This window comes from Oncorhynchus kisutch, linkage group LG21 (assembly GCF_002021735.2).
Source record: "Oncorhynchus kisutch isolate 150728-3 linkage group LG21, Okis_V2, whole genome shotgun sequence".
Classification (NCBI taxonomy): domain Eukaryota; kingdom Metazoa; phylum Chordata; class Actinopteri; order Salmoniformes; family Salmonidae; genus Oncorhynchus; species Oncorhynchus kisutch.
The window spans coordinates 11,671,692-11,698,731 of NC_034194.2; the positions used below are offsets into that span (position 1 = coordinate 11,671,692).

A 27,040-nucleotide genomic window follows, 5' to 3' on the forward strand; every position below is an offset into this window, starting at 1 on the left:
ACTCCTTGTGGCGGGTTGTGCGCATGCATGCTGACTTCGGTCACCAGTTGTACGTTATTTCCTCCGACACATTGGTGCGACTGGCTTCTGGGTTAAGCGAGCAGTGCGGCTTGGCAGGGTCGTGTTTCGGGGGACGCATGGCTATCCCGAATCCGTACGGGATAGCCATGCGATGGGACAAGACTGTAACTACCAATTGGATATCACGAAAAAGGGGTAAAAAGTACCAAAAAAAGTCTTGCTAACCTCTCAGCATATGATATTTATGCCTCTAACTTCCTCACTCATCATTACATCATTATTCACAATTCATGTTATCCATAATCATGGTAGTAGCATCCACATTAATGTAGAAGTGTTCAGAAACTTATTCTATACTTATTTACAATAAAATGGACTCCAAAATCACACAGTACATTCTTTACCATTCATTTCTATACGGCACAACACAATCCGAACAAACTGCAAATGAAGTCACAAACTTCATTTAGTCATTGCGTGCTAGGTATATGGGACCAAATACATAGGGGAGTGTATATCCACTATCCATATTATCTGGGTCAACAATACAACTTCATCACATTAATGATGGTGGTTCATACCAGAAAGAGATGCTTATAAACTCTCTCACCACTTCACTTTCAGAGAATACGAGCCCGATGGGCCCTGGTCAAAAGTAGTGAATAGGGTGCCATTTGTGACGCAACCCCAGTGTGGGAGTATTGAAACTCCGGGACTATATTTACTGTAGGTCAGGCCATGTAATATTTGTGATCCTGTAGGAGGGGTGGAGGGGAACAGGGACTGTCCCCGGGGGGTCCAGGAAGCCAGTGGGGAAGTTCCCCTCCCCTGCAGGCCGCCATACTGTTCAGGGCCGCCTCTGCCTGCCCTGCTCGGCTCCGTAGTCACCCCCGGCCTCCCTGTCCTGTCACACAACACAGCTCCAGGTTGATGTACGCTGCAGGCCGCAGACAGAGAGATGGTAGTGTGTTAAAAATTTAGTTTATTTATTTAGAGGGAGGGGGGCCGACAGGTGAGAAGGTCCAAGACAAGATTTGTACCCACGTTGCCAGAGAGTTGTGTGTTTTGGAATTTCCTTGAGGCTACAACTGCTAAGTCAGTTGATGATTGTTGCAAGAGTGGGGGAGAAGTAAATCAGATTCTGGCCATTCAATTTCTCTATCAGCCATTCGAATGCGACAGTATATGAAGAGCATGAAATAGAGGGACTTACTCAGAACGAGGGGAAAATAATCTGCTTACAGCGTTTACCACTTATTATATTTTTCATTAATGTATAACAGCATTTTAGATCTGCTTACCACGAAGTGCAATTGAGCAAAAGGAACTGAATTGCAGATTGCTGACCTATTCCTTAATGTCCAAACAAATGCACTTTGCTCTAATAAAAAGATCGGTCTGTCTTGCAAACTCTTAACCCAGTGTTGGAACTAAAGAATTAGAATGTACTAGAACTGTAATGATTCACTCCATCGCATCATTCTATTGCTGTGGTTCAGAGGTCGTCATCCTTCACCATCATTTTCGTCAGTACTGAAAACCAATGGCTAATGGCGATATTATTCTAGGGTCTTTTTGTGCAGCCCCCATTAAGCACAAGGGCTTATAGAGTATCAGCCCTCAGGTTGAGGCGCAGGTCTTGTTTAGCGTGAGCCAGTTAAATTGGTCTTGGAGATATGGCTCCTTGCCAATGAATGCAATAATAATGGTCACCAATGGTGTCTTTTTGTGTTCTTAGTTATCAAATGCTCAGGGAGCTCTTCCTACACCTGATTATTGTATAGGGGAAGTCCAGCAAGTCTTTGGACAAATCTGTATTATTTTTTTAAACCCTATGACATGAGTTGTTAATATGTTATATACTAAGTAACTTCCATAATTCCGGCTTTGTTATTATGGCCGTTATTCGACCACATGCATTGTGTGACATGAATGACATGTCAAGGTGACTGGAGCCATGGAACTATGCTGTTGGTGAATGAATGACTGACCACCCACCCCCCTCCCCCACTCCTGCATGTGGAGCTGAGTATGTGATTCCTGCTCAAAGTACCACAGGCTAATCATTTGTTTCAGCCAGTGCACAGGACAAGACTGGAACAGCAGAGAGAACAACGATTTAACTACAGATGCAGGATCTTAATTTGATCACCCTTTTGTTGCCGAGAATTGTCCTGCGCAACCTGCAGTGTAATTAAGGTGTAAAAAAGGCTTCTAACTGTAAAATGACAGACTTGATTTGCCCAAACGAAAAATGTATCAACCCCTACATTCTAATCCACATTCTAATCCACATTTCCTGTTTCTGCAGGATTATTTCCCTGCTGTAGCAAACTGGCTCAAATCAAGATACTACATCAGATCCTGGTTTGTACTTCCTTGATGAAGTTCTCTCTCTCCCAATTTCTCATTAGTCCTGTAACTGCATCTGATGGTGTGGTGTCATTGTATAAACATGACCGAGGTCCTTCTCTCTCGTATGAATACCACCTTTTCAATAGGCTCTGGTAAGAAAGTAGTGCATTGTTATAGGGAATAGGTGGATTGAAGAGCAAAGATGAAAGCGAGAGAAAGGGAGAGAGAGTGGGATAGAGAGAAAGTGCGAGAGAGAGCGAGCGAGAGAGAGGGCGGGAGGGAGAGAGAGAGAAAGAGAGAGCGGGAAAGAGAGGGACATTTCACCCTGCAGACCATATTCAATTCAGGGATGGCCCATAGAGAATAACATGTGTCTCTTAGGGCGTATTATCAAGATTAGATAAGTGCAAATGGCAGCTGATTGTGATGACTCTGGTTGCGACTGAGCTTGTATTATTAGAGCCAGTTCACGGGGAGCAATCCGGAATCTCTTGACGCTTTAATTCATCGATGATGCTGCTGCTCCTTGTATGTTGGAGAATAAGAATTACAATGGAATTACCTTTCTTTGAGCATTTTGTTTAGTACCATTGCATGGTTCCTAATGATTTCTATAAACTTTTATGATTGCCCTTTTTATTAATAAACCAGGCCTAATACTGACGAAGGCACTATTATTTTATCATTTCCACAAAAAAAAATTGACCTTTATTTAACTAGGCAAGTCAGTTAAGAACAAATTCTTATTTTCAATGATGGCCAAATGAATTATTATGTGGATTATACTTCCTGGATAGTTTTTGTAGGGGTTGATACATTTTTCACAAGGGGACAATCAAGTCCTACAAACTTTAGACGTCTTTCTAAACCTCAGATACATAACACATTTTAAATTTGCTGCATTGCAGGAAAGTTCTCCTGCAACAGGGTGATCAAATTAAGATCCTACATCTGTATACAGGGAAGGGGGTGACCTGTTTTATGGAGGAAACTGCTGAGGGGCTTGGAACTCGTCTGAAATCCCTATTCAGACTATGTAATGTGAGCCGTGTGTGATATGTTAGACCGTGTAAGGCCGGCAGTGGGATCTCTGGTTTGGACGTCTGAGGTAGTGTCCCAAATGGCACCCTATTCCCCTTTATTCCCCTATAGACCCTGCCCAAAAGTAGTGCACTACATAGAGACTAGGGTGACATTTGGGGGACACACTACATGAATTGTGAAGGTACTGGAGTTATGACATTTTGAAGTTCTGTATACGCGTCATCGAAGGTACGTAAAAGGGCCACATAAAAGGAATGAGGTACGTAAAGCGTTTTTTGGACACACTTTATTTGGATAGTCCAGATCTGCTCTTCAGATGGCCATACTATCAACAAACTATCTGTTGATAAGCAACTGCTTGTTAAGGTTACGGTTAGAGTTAGGATAAGGGTTAGGGTAAAGGCTACGCTTAGGGTTAGGGTAAGCGTTAAGGTTAGGGTTAGTAGATAGTTAGTTGTAATGTTACTGGTAGTCTGTAGATAGTCTGTTGAGCAAGTACAGACGGAGTATCCAAATACAGTGTTACTGAGGAATTTCCAGATAAAATACTGGTGGTATCCACACTTAATGGAACTAATTCAATTAAATGTAAACCCATGAGACTAAAGCCATCTTCTACTCTCATGAAGTCTACATTGTGTATGTTCTTCCTTTTTGTTATTATCCGTGAATTTGTCTTTCGGAAATATTCTGTCTTCCACAATAAACTAAAAGAGTTGCTCCATGTGAACATTATATTTTGACGTCCTGTCTGCAAAGACCACTTCCTTTTTACTGAGCTCCTTCGACTGTGCCCAAATAGTATTTCTAGAAAGGAGAAAAGTGACATCCATGTATGTGTGTCTGTATTGTGGGGGCCTCTTTGCCTTCCACCATTGGCTGTCACATGGTGTGGACCGTGTGAATTGGGCACGCGCAATATTTGATTCATGGGTTTAGTGACAGGCAATGCTGTGTCCTAAATGGCACCCTATTATCTTTTCAGTGCACTACTTTTGACCAGAGACAGTAGGGGTATAGGGTGCCATGTGGTTAAATATTGCCAGTGAGTCTTTAACTAACACAGACCCTGAAGTACTGCTGTAGGATATATAGTTGAAGTCGGAAGTTTACATACACCTTAGCCAAATACATTTAAACTCAGTTTTTCACAATTCCTGACATTTAATCAGAGTAAAAATTCCCTGTCTTAGGTCAGTGATTATCACCACTTTATTTTAAGAATTTGAAATGTCCAAATAATAGTAGAGAGTATGATTTATTTCAGCTTTTATTTCTTTCATCACATTCCCAGTGGTTCAGAAGTTTACATACACTCAGTTAGTATTTGGTAGCATTGCCTTTACATTGTTTAACTTGGGTCAAACGTTTTGGGTTGCCTTCCATAAGCTTCCCACAATGAGTTGGGTGAATTCTGGCCAATTCCTACTGACAGAGCTAGTGTAACTGAGTCAGGTTTGTAGGCCTCATTGCTCGCAAACGCTTTTTCAGTTCTGCCCACACATTTTCTATGGGATGGCGGTCAGGGCTTTGTGATGGCCAATGATTCCTTGACTTTGTTGTCCTTAAGCCATTTTGCCACAACTTTGGAAGTATGCTTGGGGTCATTGTCCATATGGAGGACCCATTTGCGACCAAGCTTTAACTTTCTGACTAATGTCTTGAGATGTTGCTTCAATATATCCACATAATTTTCCTCCCTCATAATGCCATCTATTTTGTGAAGTGCAGCAGTCCCTCCTGCAGCAAAGGACCCCCACAACATGATGCTGCCACCCCCGTGCTTCACGGGTTGAGATGGTGTTCTTCGGCTAGCAAGCCTCCCCTTTTCCCTCCAAACATAACGATGGTCATTATGGCTAAACAGTTCTATTTTTGTTCCACCAGACCAGAGGATATTTCTCCAAAAAGTCAGATCTTAGTCCCCATGTTTTTTAAATTTATTTTACCTTTATTTAACCAGGCAAGTCAGTTAAGAACAAATTCTTATTTTCAATGATGGCCTAGGAACAGTGGGTTAACTGCCTGGTCAGGGGCAGAACGACAGATTTGTACCTTGTCAGCTCAGGGGTTTGAACTTACAACCTTCCGGTTACTAGTCCAACGCTCTAACCACTAGGCTACCCTGCCGCCCCAGTTAGAAAAACTGTAGTGTGGCTTTTTATGGTGGTCTTGGAGCAGTGGCTTTTTCCTTGCTGAGCAGCCTGTCTGTAAACAGGTTATGTCGATATAGGACTCGTTTTACTGTGGATATAGATACTTTTGTACCTGTTTCCTCCAGCATCTTCACAATGTCCTTTGCTGTTGTTCTGGGATTGATTTGCACTTTTCACACCAAAGTGTGTTCATCTCTAGGATACAGAATGGGTCTCCTTCCTGAGCGGTATGATGGCTGCGTGATCACATAGTGTTTATACTTTCGTACTATTGTTTGTACAGATGAAAGTGGTACCTTCAGGAGTTAGGAAATTGCTCCCAAGAATGAACCAGATTCTACAATTTTTTTTCTGAGGTCTTGGCTGATTTCTTTTGATTTTCCTATGATGTCAAACAAAGAGGCACTGAGTTTGAAGGTAGGCCTTGAAATACATCTACAGGTACACCTTCAATTAACTCAAATGATGTCAATTAGCCTATCAGAAGCTTCTAAAGCCATTACAATTTTCCAAGCTGTTTAAAGGCACAGTCAACTTAGTGTCTGTAAACGTCTGACCCACTAGAATTGTGATACAGTGAAATAATCTGTCTGTAAACAATTGTTGGAAAGATTACTTGTGTCACGCACAAAGTAGATGTCCTAACCGACTTGCCAAAACTATAGTTTGTTAACAAGACATTGGTGGAGCGGTTGAAAAACGAGTTTTAATGACTCCAACCTAAGTGTATGTAAACTTCCGACTTCAACTGTATCTTGTCTCTTTTCAGAAAGTCCCTGTCAGACAGTGCCGTTTTGTCTACGTTGAAAGCCATTTGTCCCTCACTGCGAAAAGAAACAGGAATAGTCTTCAGTACAATACAGTGTAAAAATAGCCAAGGACCTTTGGAGTTATGCAAAAGCGTGTTTCTGAGTAGTCGACTCAAACACTCTGAAATAGAATTGTGTTATCTTAGTTGTCTCAGTAGCCAACACTATGTATTCAGTTGAACATTCCCTAAGGCGTTTGCTGGCTGTCAACATCTCTGTGCTTCTTATTGTGAATCATACTGATACAGCGGGGTCTGTCCAGTATGGAACTAGGACGTGGAGATGCCCACTGATTGTCCAATAGGAAATCTACAGTATGTGGATTCTGTTCAGCCCTCTGAAACAGGGCCCTAAAGGAAAAGACACACCGTAACGAACCTTGCACAGTAGATCACCTGCTGGGTGTTGACGAATGGTTCGAGTCAACATGTAGAATCATCAGGATATGATCAAAAAATCATGTCCGCAATATTCTGTGGTCAGACGCCGATAGGACAGCCTCCCTCTGCTTATAACAGTTTGTTGGTGCGGTCTGTTTTGTCCTTTAGGTTTAATTGCAACGACCCTGCTGGCCTCACCACCTCATATGAGGAAATATCAGTTTGGCTTACTGATAGCTTCCCACATGAGGAAGGAGAACATAGGATTTGACTGGCGTCAATGTCAAGCTCATTGTGAGGGCTGGAGAGACAAACATTGACCTGGCCGAAGAGGAACAGAACAGTGATGTGGTGTGTGTCTTGCTGATGCTTTTAATTGATAACAGTGCATCACTTTTCATATGATCTGTTTTGCTTAAGTTTGCTTGCTTAAGTCCAATAGGCTACGCCATGCCCGGAAGCTTGACTGTGATTTGACCTACACTTAATGGCAGTACACTGTATGCACTGTGTGTGTGCCTTAATGTACAGTATCTCCCACTATAGAATGCCCTCACTATTTTAGACTCATAGTCTGACAACGGCACTATTGTGGAATCAACCCCTCCCGGTCTGAAAATAATATTATTTTAAATCAATTGCTTTATACAGGACGAGCCAGGCCTTTTGTTGTCCTTATCTCTCTCTGAGAGAGAGAGAGAGAGAGAGCGCAAGAGGGAGCGACAGAGAGCGTGCGAGAGCAAGACAGATAGGAAGATAGAGAGAGAGATACAGTAGTCTAATGCATATGGCTGCAGTTTACCAGCCTCAGAGACCAAGGCTCTCATCTGGTCAATAGAACAGCCAGATGTATGATCCGTCATTGGTCAGCTTGCTTAAGGGAGAGTTATCCCTGTGCATGTGATCAGCCTTAATATAACCTTCTCTGAATGTGACTCTCCCCTAAGTGTTTAATGTCAATGGCTACGTCCCGAATGGCACCCTATTCCTTACATAGTGCACTATTTTTGACAAGAGGCCTATGGGCACCCTGGTCAAAAGTGGTGCACTGTGTAGGGAATAGGGTGCCATTTGGGACACAAACATGTACTGATATGACATACTCGTTTCCTATACCATAATGCAAGTGATCATCCCTTCCGAGAGCAAAGTAATTAAGATTTGATTATACTGTGCGCAGTTTAACCTACCATTTGAGGCATGTTTTTCCAAGAGTTTCTCGTCTGCAAAGGGAGGGAGATATTGGGTTTTTGACTTATGAATTGGAAAAACTGTCCCAAATTGCCTCAAAAAGCAGTTTAATTAAAAGCTTTATCTGGCCTCACTGGGATGTATATGCGCTCCCTCTGGGGTTGATTGTAAGCCTCTGGAAGCCCAGTGTTTGCTGATTTTTTTGGCAGGCAGCTGTTTGAGTGTGTGACTTCCTCTACTCTCCTGGTTGATGTCATTTCCATTTAAAAGGACCCATGTGACATTCATAGGTCAAATCTGGCGTCAAATGAAAGCTGAGTCTATATTTTTTTTTTTAATTAAGGTATATATACATTTTCCAACCATTTTTTTCTCCTAAATATTAGGAATAAGCAATGGCCTTGATTTCTGGTCAAACGGCCCAAAAAATGGATCATAGAAAACATCTTGCAGAAAAAGTCTTAAAAGGTATTATAAATGCATCAAAACATAATCATGTTGAAGTAAAGACCCCTTCCAACTAATATCAGCACTTCTATTTACAGAAATGATTTTCCTTCGATTACCAAAAACCTACGTATCTTTAAGATCTTTAAGATGGGGAGGATCATGAAAGTTCACAGAACAATTAGTTAGTGTTTTTACTGATATCGATTTGGTTTATGAATTATTTAAATTATTATTTAAATATTATAATTATTGAAATTCTCAATTATGGTGGATTTATCAGTGGTGACAGTGTTTCCTATCTTCAGTGCAGTGGGCAGCTGGGAGGAGGTGTTCTTATTCTCCATGGACTTTACAGTGTCCCAGAACTTTTTTGAGTTAGTGTTGCAGGAAGCAAATTTCTGCTTGAAAAAGCTAGCCTTGGCTTTTCTAACTGCCTGTGTATAATGGTTTCTAGCTTCCCTGAACAGCTGCATATCGCGGGGGCTGTTCGATGCTAATGCAGAACGCCATAGGATGTTTTTGTGTTGGTTAAGGGCAGTCAGGTCTGGGGAGAACCAAGGGCTATATCTGTTCCTGGTTCTAAATTTCTTGAATGGGGCATGTTTATTTAAGATGGTTAGGAAGGCATTTTTAAAAAATATCCAGGCATCCTCTACTGACGGGATGAGATCAATATCCTTCCAGGATACCCCGGCCAGGTCGATTAGAAAGGCCTGCTCGCAGAAGTGTTTCAGGGAGCGTTTTACAGTGATGAGTGGAGGTCGTTTGACCGCTGACCCATTACGGATGCAGGCAATGAGGCAGTGATCGCTGAGATCTTGGTTGAAGACAGCAGAGGTGTATTTAGAGGGGAAGTTGGTTAGGATGATATCTATGAGGGTGCCCGTGTTTAAGGCTTTGGGGAGGTACCTGGTAGGTTCATTGATAATTTGTGTGAGATTGAGGGCATCAAGTTTAGATTGTAGGATGGCTGGGGTGTTAAGCATGTTCCAGTTTAGGTCGCCTAGCAGCACGAACTCTGAAGATAGATGGGGGGAATCAGTTCACATATGGTGTCCAGAGCACAGCTGGGGGCAGAGGGTGGTCTATAGCAGGCGGCAACGGTGAGAGACTTGTTTTTAGAGAGGTGGATTTTTAAAAGTAGAAGTTCAAATTGTTTGGGTACAGACCTGGATAGTAGGACAGAACTCTGCAGGCTATCTTTGCAGTAGATTGCAACACCGCCCCCTTTGGCAGTTCTATCTTGTCTGAAAATGTTGTAGTTTGGAATTAAAATGTCTGAATTTTTGGTGGTCTTCCTAAGCCAGGATTCAGACACAGCTAGAACATCCGGGTTGGCAGAGTGTGCTAAAGCAGTGAATAGAACAAACTTAGGGAGGATGCTTCTAATGTTAACATGCATGAAACCAAGGCTATTACGGTTACAGAAGTCGTCAAAAGAGAGCGCCTGGGGAATAGGAGTGGAGCTAGGCACTGCAGGGCCTGGATTCACCTCTACATCGCCAGAGGAACATAGGAGGAGTAGAATAAGGGTACGGCTAAAAGCTATGAGAATTGGTCGTCTAGAACGTCTGGAACATAGAGTAAAAGGAGGTTTCTGGGGGCGATAAAATAGCATCAAGGTATAATGTACAGACAAATGTATGGTAGGATGTGAATACAGTGGAGGTAAACCTAGGTATTGAGTGATGAAGAGAGAGATATTGTCTCTAGAAACATCGTTGAAACCAGGAGATGTCATTGCATGTGTGGGTGGTGGAACTAATAGGTTGGATAAGGTATAGTGAGCAGGACTAGAGGCTCTACAGTGAAATAAGCCAATAAACACTAACCAGAACAGCAATGGACAAGACATATTGACATTAAGGAGAGGCATGCTTAGTCGAGTGATCAAAAGGGTCCGGTGAGTGGAGAGGTTGGTTGGTGATTTAGACAGCTAGCCAGGGCATCGGTAGCAAGCTAGCATAGGATGGAGGTCTGTTGTTAGCCACCTCTTGCGTTCCATCAGTAGATTAGTGGGGTTCCGTGTGGTAGAGGGGATTAATCCAAATCACACAACAACAACAAAAATAAAAACAATAGATATAGTTATAGAGGCCCAAGAAGAAAACATAATAATAATAATAATAAAAAATAAAAAGAATTGGCCGATTGTCTATTCAGATAGCAGCCGGTAAGACAGCTAACGGTTAGCAGGCCGCAGATGGGCGTTCAGGTAACGTCGCGACGGAGGAGCCAGCCGAATAACTCCTTCGGGTAGATAACGTCGGCAGTCCAGTTGTGAAGGCCCGGTGGGGCTCCGCGAAGGCAGTAAAACGGGTCCGGATAGGTGACTGCAGCCCAGGTGTGATTGATGGAACTCAGGAGTGATTGACGGAGCTTGCTAGCTCCGGAATAATTGATGTTTGCTCCGGAATCGACGAAGGCCGATAGTCACACGGATAGCAGCTAGCTAGCTGTGAGATCCGGGTATGAATGTCCAGAGAGCAGTCGAAATCCAGGGACATGGAGAGAAAAATTGGTCCGGTATGTTCCGTTCCGAGCCGCGCTGCGCCGTACAGAACTGGCGATAGATTTTCGAGCTAAAGGATAGCTGATGACCACAAACCGTGGTTAGCTGAATACTAACGATTTGCCAGTAAAGGAGCTAACTAGCTTCTGAACTAGCTTCTGAACTAGCTTCTGGATTAGCTTCTGGCTAGTTTCAGGCTAGCTTCTTGGAGTTTCTGGCTAGCTTCTTGGAGGATTACAGATCTGAGGTAAATAATACTTTTTTATAAATATACATTGGTGAGGCGGGTTGCAGGAGAGTGTTTTGAAGATGAGTTGATGGAAAATAAAAATAAAATGTATGTGAAAAAGTTGTAAATATATATATATACAGGACACGACAAGACGAGGACAAAAGACGTCTGAACTGCTATGCCACCTTGGATAGAGGTGGCTACAATTGGCTACAATGAGAACTCATATTAGTCACAAAATACAGTTGGGTCACCTGCTACTGTCCTCCCTTCCACTGGCATACTGTTACTTTCAAATCATAACTGTCTGTCGTCTGGTGGTCAAAGCAAGTGAAAACAGTCTGGACAACCCCTCCCTTTCACACTCTCCCTTTCTCTCTCTCTCTCTCTCTCTCCCCAGTTAATGTCACCTCTTACTGACACCTACCCATGAGCCCCCTCTCTTTCCATTTACTGTAACCAGCATCCTCATCCACTTAGCGCCAACTAGCACCGGACGTTGAAAAGCAGTTGAAATTTGGTCAGTCCACCCTATCCACAGAAATAGTTTTTGGTTTTTCAGCTTTCATTTCAATGTCCACAGATGTCGATGTTTGTTCCGTACTGGGCTTGATTTGGTCCAAACATAGACGTTCATGATTGGTTTAGATTTGGTCCCAGTTTGGATCGGACCAGATCATAACCAATCATAGACGACTACGTTTCACAACTGTGGAAAGCACAGTAGGACACAGTAAATTAAGAAAATGAAATGTATTCGACAAGAAACCAATATCAATCCCTAAAAACACAACCTTATGGAACAATCCTTGGATAGCTGTCCAGAATGAACGGATAAATTGGTCCACATGGAAAACTAAAGGCATAGAAACCATAAACCATAAATGCCTTGGGAGTAGGAAATACATTTATTTACATTACAACTTTAATTGACCAATGTAGATATTTTCAAATACATGCAACATTTTATATCACAAAATTTTGATTTGAAATATTTTGGACATCAGAACAATCTTGAGTCAGAGGATAATATTTCATTCATATGTAAGCTATACAAACCGTATTGGACTTGAACTGATATTGGCACAAGATGGAGGGAATGTTGGAACATAACTAACAAGATTACAGTTAACGAAAATGTATGCTTAATCCAGTATAACTGTACGTTTATAATTTATTATACAAGATACAAAATTCACAAATTCTACAGCACAATGGAAGAGTCGTGTCTTAATTGTAAAACAAAAAATTACTCAATTTTCCATGCCTTCTGGGAAAGTACAAAAGTTATGGGCGGAGTTAGAAAGTTGTATTACAATGCAGAAGTATACTAGTATACTAGAGTTGAGTACTCTATAATGTACTGTATTGTACTGTACTGTATTCTACTAAACTATACTGTACTGTACTCTACTCTACTGAACTCTACTGTACCGTACTGAACTATACTCTACTTTATTGTACTATACTGTACTCTACTGTACTGAACTTTGGTACGGTCAAGACCAGCTTTAAATTCAACGTCCACGGATGTCGATTTTTGGTCTAGTCCAGTCTTGATTTGGCTTAAACATAGACGTTCATGATTGGTTCAGATTTTGTCCTCTACTCATCTCTACACTGCTGTTCCCTGCTGTGCTGTGCTGTACTGAGCTCTACCGTGCTGTACTTTAATGTCCAAACTTGTGAAACATCGACCTCTATGATTGGTTCAGAGTTGCAACCAAATTTGGTCTTTGTTTGAGGGCGGAGCTCATTAAAATAATAGCCAGTTTGTAGAATAATAGCCCAAAATGCAAAAGAGGATATCGCATATTTATTCCTTTGTGTACCTATTTAGATAGATCAACATGAAGAGAAGGACATTCATGTCCATAATTATGCATTTCTGTGTAGTACAGATCAGGGACCCATGATGAAATTCTGTTACCACAATTCTGTTACCGGATGTAAATCCACTTCACTAACTGTAGTTTAATAACCACAATAGGTTTTTTTTTCTAATTCAATGTGTCATGTCATAGCTGACACCCCATTATTTCTGCGTGATTCAGAGTAACAGAGTTTTTGGAAAACGTGGTCGCATTAACATTTTACCGAAATTCTGTTATCAAACTTTGCATCTGCACAGTTCTTCCAGTAAATGTGTTTTTTTTGTCAAATGTTCAGTGTAAATTGTTCAAAGGAGTCCTTGTGCATAGAGTTGCATGTTTTTTTTAAAACTTTCAAATCAACGCTTTTTGTTTGGCATAAACAAAAAACAAATAAACGTTACTGTGGAATTGCCCTTGGTTCACTGCACAGTAATCCACAGTCAGACGCTGGTGAGTAATGGTTACACAGCTGTAGCCTTTTTTTACGCTCTGTTTTTACAATCCTATCCGTTTTATGTTTGGCTCCCTCCCTGTAACGACTTTGAAGTATATTTGTCGCGGAACAACCAAGTAGTTCGTTCATTGTTTTCAAATCTACCACCAAACCACCAGATTCAGCAGTGAAAATGTCCATATTTGAATGAAAAGTCATGAAAAATGTCATACGGTGTCTATTCTTAAAAAATTGTAAAAAAAAATAAAAATAAGTGTGTGCATAGCAGGGTTGTGGCGTTATCCAGGGAGAAGAACTGCATGTCTTCCAATGTGAATGTGGACAGACAGGGGGACTGAGTTATCTTCAGGGTTACGTCCCAAATGGCACCCTATTCCCCATATAGTGCACTACTTTTGACCAGGGTCCATAGGGCTCTCTGGTCAAAAGTAGTGCACTATCTAGGGAAAAGAGTGTCATATAGGATGCGGACTCTGTTTGTTTGTTTTCACATAGTTTTCTCTGGTAAAGGGAAGTTATCATAGTGACCAGGGAATATGGCGCCATTTGGGACGCAACCCTGGTGTTCTGCACTGGGACGGGATTATCCCCATGGCCAGGCGAGGGCACGATTATACAATCCCCATTAAGAATAGCCGAGTTTCATCCACTAGGCTTTAAGTGATTATTACATTAAAGTGCGTTCCAGTCCATTGGCAGGCACCGTGTTAATGGAGAGTGTAATTGTAATTTCCTAACTGGAGGGGTTGATGATTTCTAGCCACCTCTTATATTGTTCCTCACCTGCATCATGTATCTGCTGTGTTCTCTGGTGAAGAGGAGGAAGTGGAGAGTGCTGTATCTTGTGTGATGTCATCCTAATGGGACGAAAAGGTTATTCCATGCCGCTGAAGTCAGGGACAACTGAAGCTTTCAAGTCTAATTTGCATCCCTACCTATAAGTTTAGCCTACTTAACTCATGATTACATACTCTTTGGTGTAAGAGTGGATAGATGCATCAAGGCTGAACCTATCTTTCGCTAGATGAGACATCGACAGTTCGTTGTACTACACTGGTATTTATGGTGTTGAAACAAGTCCTGCTGAGACTGAGGTTGTCCTAATACGGCATCCACAGCAACTGTTCGTGCCAGTGATGTCACTGATATTACAGAAACGTCATTATAAAACTTGTTGTTTGGATAATGGTTGCTGATTGGAAAAGCAGCGTACCAAGCCATGGTGTGTTGGCCGTCACTGGCACACTATGCCTGCTAAACAGTTCCATCTGAAAATGATCACTGGACCGCCATAAGAATAATCGTGTTCATGTTGCTGTCCGAATCATCTCTTGTATTTATCTTAACTCGCATTTATCTTAACAGCATTTAGTGTGGTATAGCGAGGGTTAATATAAGCCTGTTCTACCTCCAAAACAATTTTTTCGATTTTTGAGTCTCTGTACGAGACACAGAGAGTGAATAGCGCCCAGACAAGACCCAGACCAGACCAGGCAACTTTTTCTGAGCTAGGCAAAATCACGCATCAACATCATGGACATATCCAAATAAATGCCAATTGAAAAGAAGCTCAAACAAATGAAAATGAAGCTTGTGTCAGCTGTCCCTGTTGTAAGATGGCGCCGGAGAGGATGGCTGCTCTTTTATTGGCTCTTAACCAACTGTGCTATTTTGTTTGTTTTTTCACATTGTTTGTAACTTATTTCGTACATAATGTTGCTGCTACCGTCTCTTATGACCGAAAAGAGCTTCTGGACATCAGAACAGCGATTACTCACCTTGAATTGGACTAAGAATTTTTCTTTAATGAGTCGGACGGGAAGGATATACTCCGAACACCCGAACAGGCCTTCATCCCCGTCATTTGCTTGAGAAAGAAACTGAGATTTTGAGGAAAGAGATCGGGTTGCCTTGTGAGGATCAGGCGACGATTGGCTATTCTGCCCTTGCCAACTGTAATGTTAGCCAACGTTCAATTGCTGGAAAATAAATGACATGAACTGAAAGCACGTATATCCTACCAACGGGACGTTGAAGTCCTATGAGTGTCATCTGATGAAGATCATCAAAGATTAGTGATTCATTTTATCTCTATTTGTGCTTTTTGTGACTCCTATCTTTGGCTGGGAAAATGGCTGTGTTTATTTTGTGGCTTGGCGATGACCTAACATAATCGTTTGTGGTGCTTTCGTTGTAAAGCATATTTGAAATCGGACACTGTGGTGGGATTAACAACAAGATTACCTTTGAAACGGTATAAAATACATGTATGTTTAAGGAATTCTAATTATGAGATTTCTGTTGTTTTGAATTTGGCGCCCTGCACTTTCACTGGCTGTTGTCATATCATCCCGTTAACGGGATTGCAGCCATAAGAAGTGTTAACAAAATATGTTTTTAATAATAATATTTAATTATTTCTTCAATTTCATAAAAGCAACAAGGCACACGAGGCAGTGCTATATCATGAATACAGTCACAGATAAATGGGTTGACTGACCCAACGCTATCGCGTCAGGCAGAACAACACCATTTACCTGTGACTGTATTCATGACACAGCACTGCTTCTTGTGTTTTATTGTTCACAGTCCTCCTCCCTGATCATATGCAGTGAACGTATTGCAACACGTTTGTGGCGTGTTGACATTTGGCATTATGTCAGTCTGCATGTTGACATTATTTGCCTCGCATACTGACCTGCTGGAGTCATTTCCTGGGATACTGCTTGTCTCTGTGTGTGGTGTGTGTGTGTGTGTTCGCACTGTTTACTAACCTATCCTAATAATCAGGTAGCAAGGAAGCGTAAGGTATTGTCCAAACTAAACGTAACATCGAATAAAAGTGCATTGCTCAGTTTGATGTTTTAGGAGCTGACAGATTTGCATTTTTAGAGACATTTTCAAAGACACTTGATCTCTGTCTGTGACTCCTATTAAAACCACAGCGGGATTTTTTTTCCTGGTGTTTTTAGAGCAACGTAACTATTCACGTAGCACCATCACTCTCCTGGTTTGTTCCCAAATGCCACCGTGTTCCCTACATAGTGCACTACTTTTGACCATCATCCTATGGGCCCTGGTTAAAAGTAGTGCACTGTGTAGGGAATAGGGTGCCATTTGGGACGTAGACATGCAGTTATGTTCCAAAGAACTCCCTGGTGATGAATAGATTGTTTCTCTTCCTCCTCTGCTCTGTGGAAAGGGGGGGATGAGAACTAATATCCGCTGGAGGAGAGGGTGTAGGGTGAGTTTCTGTGGATGTGACCGGTCTGTGTGTGCCCCGTCTCCTCCCCTGGTCTGAACTCTGTGTGGCTCTGTGTATGGTGTGTGTATGGCTCATTGGACTAAAGTGCCTGCCTGCCTTGCTCTGACATAGGAGTGACTTCCTGAGTCACAACCATGACTACTGATGGCTAAGAATGAAGAGTGACAGAAGGGAACCGCTATTAAGGTAGTAGTTGCTAAGAGCTGTATGAATGCATCTTTATATCTCAGAATGTGAGATGGGTGAAGGAAACGAACGTGGAAGATGGGGGGACTGTTGGTTTCTATTGAGCCTTCAAAGGCTCTGATTAAGGACATGAATTGAAGCCTTTGTAGATAAATTACATAGGGATACGACATTTTCTGCAGTCACACATATCAGCGCACACACACATCAGCACACGCATGAGTACACACACACACACACACACAGTCCCCTCCCTTAAGGGGGCAAGAAGGGCACAGGAAGAGCTCTGTCATGTGAAAAGAATGCTGGCGAGAGTCATAAACAGGTCATGGATTAGAGCTAAAACACAGTCAAATCATTGGTCTTATATGGACCCTCTTTATACACAGTCAGTCCACCATGCAGTGTGAAATTATCAGCAGCGAGTTAAACCATGGCATTTTTTCTCGAAGCATTTTCTGAACGCTACCACTCAGACTCCCACATACACTCAGAGCCTCATGGGCCCCGGTTCAAACGTAGTGCACTATAAAGGGAACAGGAAGCCATTTGGGACACAGCCAAAGTCAGAATCTGCAGTCAGTGTGTTTACATATTCTCTACACATCCAACCATCTCGAAATGATTGGGTGAACTCTCAGTCTGCCTCTCTGAGGGCTGGCTGCTGGTGGTGTTCTCAGATGGGTGTTTTTTGTATGATTGCGATGGAGTGTGTGTTGTTCTGTGTGTGTGTGTGTTCATGTGTGTGTTGTTTATTTCTCATTTATGAGACCATCACAGATCAGAAATAATAGTAAGACCAAATGGAAGAGTAAGTACAAGACAATGTTCTTCCATTTCTGGTTCATGGCTACCATTTCAGAACAGAAGAATGGAATGCACAAACTCCCTGCCTCTGTTCCACAAAGAGCCTTTGAGAGAATCAAAACAACACTTGTATCTCTCAGTTGTTGGGCTGTGAAGACTCAGCGCTATGTACCTCCTAGAAACAACAGCACTTCCTCTGCATAGGAACATGTGGTTTGTAACTTGGTAACAATAATATTTTAGGCTATGCATGGCAAATGGTTTGCTATACCTACAGTAGACATTCTGAAATTCTGAAATGAATTAGCACGCTTCATACCTGTCTTATTGGTTGAGATCTGAATCCCTTATGATCTTGGAATATGTGTGCTTAACTCACTTTCCTGCACAAATCTTCATCTACACAATTTAGTCAGAGTTGCTAAGACTGAGATAACTTGAGAGTTCTTCGTGCTGCCCTCCAGGATCAGGGTTCTCTTGCAGAGTAGATGACATCTGATTGAGTGAGACAACCCTGGATGAATAAAAGTTAGATGAATGTGATAAATATGAGCTGTGTCCTGTATGTATAGTGTACAATATGAGGGTAACTGATGGTCATGAAGATGGGAATGCACAGCTGGCTGTTAAAGTAACTTTCCAGTGAAAATCTCACTGGTAAATGTTCCGATTTTGTTAACTCACATCCAAATAATGTTGTTGACTCATCCTATAGCTGTATTTGTGGCCAAAGCATAAATTGGAGAACCCCCCCCCCCCCCCCCCCCCCCTCACACACCTTAAACGTATCTCAAACAGACGGTTTCAAAAATGTTTGCTATTTCCTCGTAGAGGATGATGTCAGAGGAGGATGAGAAGGCCAATCAGCGGTCTACTCGCATAAATATTTTGAATGACCGTTATACGCCCACACCATTCTGTTGTTGGGATACGCCCACCCCATTCCAACACAGAACAGCTTATTTTTTTAACATACTTAATGGAAGTAAAAGTATTTCACTCATGTTGTAATTAATTATAAGGCCAAAGAAATCTGGAAACATTGGACAGTTACTGTAAACTCCAGCTGTAATGGTATTGGGACGGACTCCCGATGTTAACAGCATAGAGTTTTATGTAATGCTCACATGCCTGAAAGCTTTGTGTGAATGACACACATACTGTGTATACACACACACACACACACACACTGTATACACACACACACACCCTCTCTCAGGGGCTAGAGGTCATGTTGGTGTCATGTTAAATGAAGGTAGCTCAAGACACAAGATGTTCTCGTAATGATAGACAAGAGCAGTTGTGTACATTCGAACAGTACGTGTGTCCGCAGGGAGCCTTAACGGTTGGCATTGTTATGCAGACAGATGGTACTAGGCTAATGCTAACTCTGTTCATGATCACAGGTAAAACCAATGGAGATAAAGGCCACTGTCTGCATCCCAAATGGCGACATATTCCCTATGTGTCGCACTATACCTATGGGCCCCGGTCTAAAGTAGTGTAGTACATAGCCTAAGCCTCTCTGTTTGTCTGGGTCGGGGGATTGTTTGAATGTGGCCGTGTGTGTTTTTTTTTTACGAGGTGTCCATTGTATAAAAAAAACCTGGCTCAAAGCACCAGGGTTGGGTTAGTACCATGTATCTTAGTGGTTACTACTGCATTCACGACCATCATGTGCTATGATAAAATAGCAATGAATACCGCATGTCTACCTTTGTAGTCGACGTGAATAGATAAAGGCTTTGTTTAGCAGTAGCACGGTTACATGGTTGGATATAGTCAAGCTGACCACCTAGTTTCATGACCACTGATACATTGAGGTTCATCTTCAAGTTCAATTCAGCTTCAGAAGTAAATTGCTGTAATGGTGATTGAAGATGTTCTGGCACAGAGAGACAAAAAAACAATATTTTTCCCCCTTCAAAATAACAAAAAAAGGGGAGTGTCCCTCGTAATTATTCATTTCGCCTTGGCCATCCAAATGAACGAGGCCCACTGCTTGACGACGGGGCTCTGGACGTCATGGCGACCTTGGCCCACTCAGCCGTACTTCCTGTTGTTCTATGCTAAGTGTTCTAGTGAGGTGACAGATCGGTAGGGTGCAGAAAAACAAGCAAATAGCTGTTTACCTTTCTGTTTCCTATTGGGCTGCCCTATCCAGAGCCTCTCTGCTCACCCAGCACACTGATTGGCCGAGTATTTAAGGCTTGATAAGAGGTTGGCTTATAATAAGGGGGTAAAACGGCCGTGTCTTTTTCAGACTTTAAAGAACAAGACATAACAAACGTCAGCGGTACAGTACAGTACGGTCAGTGGTACGGTGGCGATTATTTCAACACGTAGAATCGTTGGGGATTGTAAACTAACAGAAAATGGCGGCCAATGTTCTGTGGTGTCCTATTTATGCACACCGATTTCCCAAGGCTCTGTTGCAACTTCAGCCGGTTCTGCATTTGCAGTATCTTCCGCACGATATGTACACACAGCAGGAAATATACATCCCCTCACACACTCATCATACGTATTCCTTTCCTGCAGTCAAATGACCAAATCACCCTCGAATGGCCTCATGGGTGGAATGTTATTAATATTGTTTCATCATTTCATAATGAATCAACATAAGAAAAAAATCGGTGTTTCTATGTCAAACGGTTTTATTATATTTCAGTCTTCTGTGGTGTATATGAATTGTACTATTGGGATGCAAACTCAAAATGGAATATATTTCAATGTGTGCGCGGTGTAGCTTTTTGTTTCAAAGTAGATTTGTTTAAGACTACCAAGAAACACTATACGAGACCCTGATTTAGCCCACATGCAGGCTTGGCTTTGCGGTGTAGGATTTTTAAAATTATTATTATTTATTTATTTTACAGATGACTGATACTGACAAGCCGGCGCATTCTCTTTCGCAACCTCTGTAACACAAAGTACCCCAACCTGACCAAAGACTCGTGAGTCAGTGCTTTTGAGAGAGGGGACTCTTTTAGAGTATTGTAACACAGAGAAAATACAAACCTGACCCTAAACGATACGAGGCATCGCCTTCTCTGCTCCGGATGTTCTGACGTGAACCTGCGCTAATTCCACCCTTGGAGTCAGATCATTTGCCCTCGATAGAGACTTACTTAGTCAATGGGCTCAGATAATGGTATATGAGTGCTGTAGAGATTAGAGGTAGTATGATGGGAAGGGGCGGTGAAGCCCAGCTGTTTAGATGGATTTATATAACGCAGGCATCCTGCACGGGGACGAGGGCCGCGCTGCTGCTCAGTCTGGTCTGCTCTGACTGTGGTTCCTGGGTAGCCGAGCCGAGCAGAGCGGGGGTCAGCTTGGGGACGAGGTGGAGGATGAAGGTGAGGGTTAAAACATGACCCAGACCTCTGTCTCTCCTCAGTGGTTCAATCCTGTTAAATAAAACGTCTTACTGGCATGGCGGACTGAGTAGACGGTCGTTAGAAAACCCTCTGTAGCGCTTTTCTGCAGTCAAATGACTAGTAGCCTCATGGGTGGAATGTTATTCATATTTGTCATTATTTTATAATGAATAAACATTAGTTTTAAAAAATGACCTAAATCCGGTGTTTCTATGTCAAACGGTTGTGTTATTTTTCAGTCTTCTTTGACGTATATAAAGTGTCATATTAGGATGCAAACCAAAATGTAATACATTTTAGCTCTATGTCTGACATGGAACAGGTGTCTTTTTTTTCCCCGAAGCCCTTAACAGTGTGTGTGAGGTGAATACTTTTGTTTCAAAGTGGATTTGTTTGAGACTAACAAGACACTCTGTGCGACCCTGTGATTTGGCCCGCCGCAATACGAGTTTTTTAAAGACTGCTGACAGTGTGATAATACATCGAGAGAGAGTGTGGATGAGGGGATCGTGTGCATGCAAGAGTTCATCTCGGGTTAATAGTGGTTTGGCACAAAGACGGGATCAGCTGTTTCCACGTGAGTTCACATCATCGCTGCTGAGCTATTGCTGCTTAGTCACACTCTGTAAGATTGTGTTCACCAAACAGACAGTGGGGCCACTGTTGACAATGGAGACGTTAAACGAAGCAGCTCTTGATTTCTATTATATAATGTACCGTGTCTGTGTGGTGCTCATTCCTTACTTCCTTATGTGAGTCGAAGAACGGAACAGTTGTTGATGGTTGTGGCGGGTACAGTGTGTGGATTTGCAGACAGATTGATGCATGCTACGCGAGTACGTGTGTTTTTTTTTTTTTTTTTTCAATGGCACCAACATAAAAACGATGTCATGTCGTGATGCACCTTATGACCACCAATCGTCTCATGGGTCTGATTAGATAGATCCTGAGATTTCGGTTGCCTTTATTGGCCCACGGTAATAATCTTTCAATTGCATAATATTGAATCACGATTAGATTTACTTGATCCTTAAGCCTAACACGAGGTTTGGCCCTATGTCTGACATAAAATACGTGGGGAGCGTATCACGTTGAGGGATCAACCATAAACAGTCATCCACCCTGTTGCGCGTCAGATTTACATTATTCCCTGCAGGCTCCATCCAATAGGAGACCTCAATACTTCGTTCCGATAGGATAGACAAAGGACAGCTCACTTCCTTGTTTGTCTTGTTGGGGTTGGTCTGATTTGCATGTACAGTATCTCTATTGCGGATGGTGGAGTCAGATTGACTGTCAGATTTAGACTCCTACAGATACAGCTTCCTGTCTTCTGGGTGGATGGCTGTCTGTTGTTGATGTGGCGATAAAGTTTTTCCTGAAATATAAATGACACTGGCTTTTACATATACACATTTTATTTGCCTTCAATTCTTTTCTACAGATAGATTTTTACTATAAGCGGAGGTCAACCGGAAATGGACCCTGAAAGGCACGAAGCAGCCGATTGCGTGGCGACATACACAGGCCTATGTGGTTTTTTTCTTCATGGGCAACTACTTGACGGAGGCCTGCATATGCATATTTTACGGCGATGTATGATTCGGGGGCCACAGTGCCTTGTAGTCAGTAGTTCAGTATGTCAAGTGGTGGCATATTGCTTCTGATTTCCTCTGTATGCTGTTGGATTGAACTGGGTCGGAAATGGACCCTGAAAGGCACGAAGCAGCCGATTGCGTGGCGACATACACAGGCCTATGTGGTTTTTTTCTTCATGGGCAACTACTTGACGGAGGCCTGCATATGCATATTTTACGGCGATGTATGATTCGGGGGCCACAGTGCCTTGTAGTCAGTAGTTCAGTATGTCAAGTGGTGGCATATTGCTTCTGATTTCCTCTGTATGCTGTTGGATTGAACTGGGTCGGTTGGCTTGCGGTGTGGTGTGTTGTAGTAGGATAGTGTCAGTGACACGCTGCTTGGAATGCGGTGTACTAGCTAGGACATCAGGTCAGTGGCTGCTGGCAGATTGTTTGGGTCCGGAATGTGTTATGGGCCTTGTCAGTTGGGTGTCATATTGTTTTGGGCTGTAGCGTAGGGGAGACAGAGCAGGACGGACAGCTAATGGCAGCAGGGTGTCGGTGACAGGACCACAGGCATAATTCATGACTAGAGGAGATTAATTGCTGCAGCTCCGGAGCCTGTGGGTTCAATTTCCTGCTGTCACTCTCTCTGCGTGCCTGGCTGGCTGCTGCACACACACTCCATGCAAACTACTCTTCACTCGTTTCTTGCTGGTGGTGTAGGCCTACAAGGGCCCCATCCATAATCCCCCCCCGAAAGGTTATGTCAAATTGGAATGCCTTCATATGCTTTAACCTAATCCTGGACTAAAAAGTACTTTTAATGGAGAATCTCAGGTCTGAGTCATACATACTAGGGGTTGGAACCAGTGCAGGGAACAGAACTGAAAACCGAAAGAGAACCTCAAAAAATGTGTAGCGCAAACAGAGCTGGGAACGAAAGAGATCTCTAGTGTTCCAGAATGGAACCGTTATTTTCAGATCTTGAGAACCGGTTAATAACGCTTCTTTTTTTGGTCCACAAATATTCCCAATGTCTAGTATATAACTCTGTAATACAGTTGTAATAGTAATAGCCTAAACCCATTCCAATTCACTTCATGTCATGATGCTCAGTGCTTCAAAGCCAAGCCCCCTCCATGTCTACACCGGGCTCTCTCCCCACCTGTGAAATGTCAGTTGCATCTCGCGCCTGCACTTATCTGTCCATCAAACATGTGAACAAGTAGCTTACCCATAGCAAGCTGCTCTATCCGCACGAGTTGGTGGAGCAAATGAATGAGCTAGATGTCAAAAAACGAGGTTGATTTCACCGGGTACAAAAACAAACTATATGAACCGTTACTTTTTGAGGGGGCTTGAACCGTTTCAGAACTTTACTGAACTTTAAAATAAATAGGGGTTCTGCTCGGAAACCAAAATGAATTATTTTGGTCCCAAACCCCTGATAGATATGTCACAGTGACACGTTGTGTGAACTAAACACACCTGTAATAGCTCTTGCTCTTCTTCTTCTCCCCAGTTCCCGGAGTGTGGATTCTTTGGCATGTACGACAAGATCCTTCTGTTCCGCCATGACCTGACTTCGGAGAACATCCTGCAGAGGCTGTCGTCAGCGGAGGACATCCATGAGGGAGACCTGATCGAGGTGGTCCTCTCCGGTGAGGGTTCGAGATACTCCTTGTCGCAAGCCATGAAGTTGATAGCGGGTTGAAGAAGTTGATGTCGGGAAAAGTTTATATTTAGGAGGGTGCTTTATGTGGTACGGCGGTCGCTTTGTGTACCCTGAAACCCGTTCAAATCCATGTTCTCTCCTTGTGTACACCCTAGATCTGTCCTGTGTAGCTACTATGTAGGCCCTATGTCACGTCATGTGTCCCCCATGTATTCTCGGCCCGACCCAAGATGCACCCGCAACATTTTCGGTGGACGTACTCATTTCCTGTGACAGTGTCTTGTGGTCTGTTGTTGACAGTCATACGTGTGAAACTCAACCAGCACCTGAACAGCGGCACACCCCAGAGTAGTATTCATGTTGAATTTCAACACATGAGACCAAACGTGTGAATTCGCAGCCAACCACACAAGACTCAACCCCAGACCACTTCCTCATCCTCTGCTTGTTTTTGGTGCAGCTGGGCCCCACAGTCAGTCAGTAGTGTTGATGAGAGTGATGATACGCTGCTGGAGTCTTACTCCTCTTTCAGTCGCTTCATAGACATCGCCTGTTACCCTGCGTGCCCTGGATAAAAGACAAAACATGTTTTCCCCTCTCTGGTTTTGCACAGACAGACAGGCCTGCTGAGTTCCTCTCTGGCAGCTCAGTTCAGCTCGGTTCAGATCCCTTTCAACTTCCTTTGACACCTCTCCTTTTGTTTCGTGGCTTGTTGGGCTCCGGTCCCAAACTCCACACAACTCTGCTCTGCTCGGTCTGAGCAAGGTCTCTCTCAGAGGGAGGCCCTGGCAGATTTCGGGTTGGCTACCAGCTCAAAGTCGTGCGCCTGTTATTTCTGCACTTGCTGTTTCTCTCCGTGATCGATGAGGACGTCGATTGTGAGCTGGCGAATGCTTCTCATGCCCTTTACACACCTGTCTCCACCTAGTCATTGTCAGATTAAGGTCATGTGTAGTCTTGTGAATATATTGTATGACATCTAGAAAACCTTGTTCAATACGAGGTCTGTGTGTTTCTCTCTAGGGGCAGAATGCTCTTTCGTGAATGCTGTCTGGATTGTTTGTGTGCCCACTGGGAATGTGGTTGCTATGGCGCTGTTGTTCATTACAACCACTTGGTTTCGAAGGTGGCCTTCATGTTCTCCTATTGATTTTTTTTAAAAGAGAGAGAGAGAGAGAGAGAGAGAGAGAGAGAGGAGGGGGGGGGGGCTTATGAGCGGTAAATTCATTTTCTTGGAAAGTGGACATGTAATGAATGGTCGGACCGAGCAAAGAGCAAAGGTGGCAAGACTTCAAGCACATTTTTGCCCTCAGAGGAATATCCATCGGTTAGAGAACAGGCACATCACCCAACAGTCCTTAATGCCCTGAAATGAACTTCCTACGTCCCAAATGACACCGTATTCATTATAGTCAACTGTGGTTAAAAGTGTTAGTGGAGGACACAGCCTATGTCACATTAACCAAGTTGGAGGACACAATGACATTCATGTGTCTGACCTAGCGTTTAGTCATGTCAAACTCAAAAGACGACCAGGTACATTGTTCAAGTCGAAACGCTTGGCCGTAGTTGATGATGGCGACGCACGGCGGGGGTTCAATGTGTAGCCACAATCGTCAGGAAAGCAACGGATAAATGACGCGAGACCTTCTGTGGTCAGAGGCAATCGGAGGGACACCCGCTGCTTTTAACGGTTCGTCAGCACGGCCTGTTTAGTCCTCCATCTGAAAGGCATCAAAAAGCACTCTGAATCAAAACTTGAAAGAAAAACGAAGCATTTCGCAGAAACATAACGACGTGAGCTGTGCTTTTAAGTGGGTTTGATGGAAGTCGTTATGATTGTCATCTTCCAAGCCTTTAGTGGCGGTCGTGCAGGATGGGTGAGATTTGTTTTGGCTTTCTGCTAAATCATTGCCTCGTAATGGTGCTAATGGTTTGGTCGTGTCTCATCTCATATCTAAATGTACTTCCTCTGTTATTCATATAAATGCATGTCTCACTTCGTTGTTAATGTGTTTTTCCTGCAGTACAGTAATCCAGTGTGTATGTGCGTGTGTGTCTCAGCTCTGGCCACTGTTGAGGACTTCCAGATCCGTCCCCATGCCTTGTACGTGCACTCCTACAAGGCCCCGGCCTTCTGTGATGATTGTGGGGAGATGCTGTGGGGCCTGGTCCGACAGGGCCTCAAATGTGAAGGTAAGTCTGTACCCTGCCACCCGTGCCACCCTAGCCTAGCTGCTTTGATCCCAGTCACTTCACTCTTGACCTGGGCTTCACCTCAAATCAAGGCCCTGGCTCACATGGGCCCGAATCAAAGCCTGGGGAATTGTACGGCAGGATGTCTTGATAGACTGGGGCTTCCTGCTTTTTCAGAGAGGACAGCTTTGAAGTCCTGATCAGAACAGCCTTTGAGTGGATCTCATTGTGATGATGCCAAGCAGTCGATGGGCTCTTATAAACGCTTTGTGGAGCAGATGATTGTCAGACGAGAGAGTTATTCACCATATGTAACCTGATAGAAGAGTGTAACAACACTGAACGTTCACCTGGATACTCAGTACAGGAATGCTCTGTACATGACCTAACTCTGTGTCGAGAGAGAGAGAGAAAGAGAGAGAGAAAGACAGAGAGAAAGACAGAGACAGAGACATGTAGGTATGGTTACT

At 43.1% G+C, this 27,040-nt stretch overlaps 1 protein-coding gene across 3 annotated transcripts in view; it reads left to right on the forward strand.

Moving 5' to 3' along the window:
• Nucleotides 1-27,040, forward strand: part of LOC109866396 (serine/threonine-protein kinase D3-like) — a 55,296-nt gene that overhangs the window by 3,628 nt on the left and 24,628 nt on the right. For 2 of the 3 annotated variants that reach the window (XM_020455053.2, XM_020455054.2), the window contains exons 3-4: nt 24,222-24,360; nt 26,439-26,570. In XM_020455053.2, the coding sequence (XP_020310642.1) occupies nt 24,222-24,360; nt 26,439-26,570 (271 nt within the window). The remainder of the gene's footprint in view (nt 1-24,221; nt 24,361-26,438; nt 26,571-27,040) is intronic. The other variant, XM_031800346.1, reaches the window with a different exon arrangement.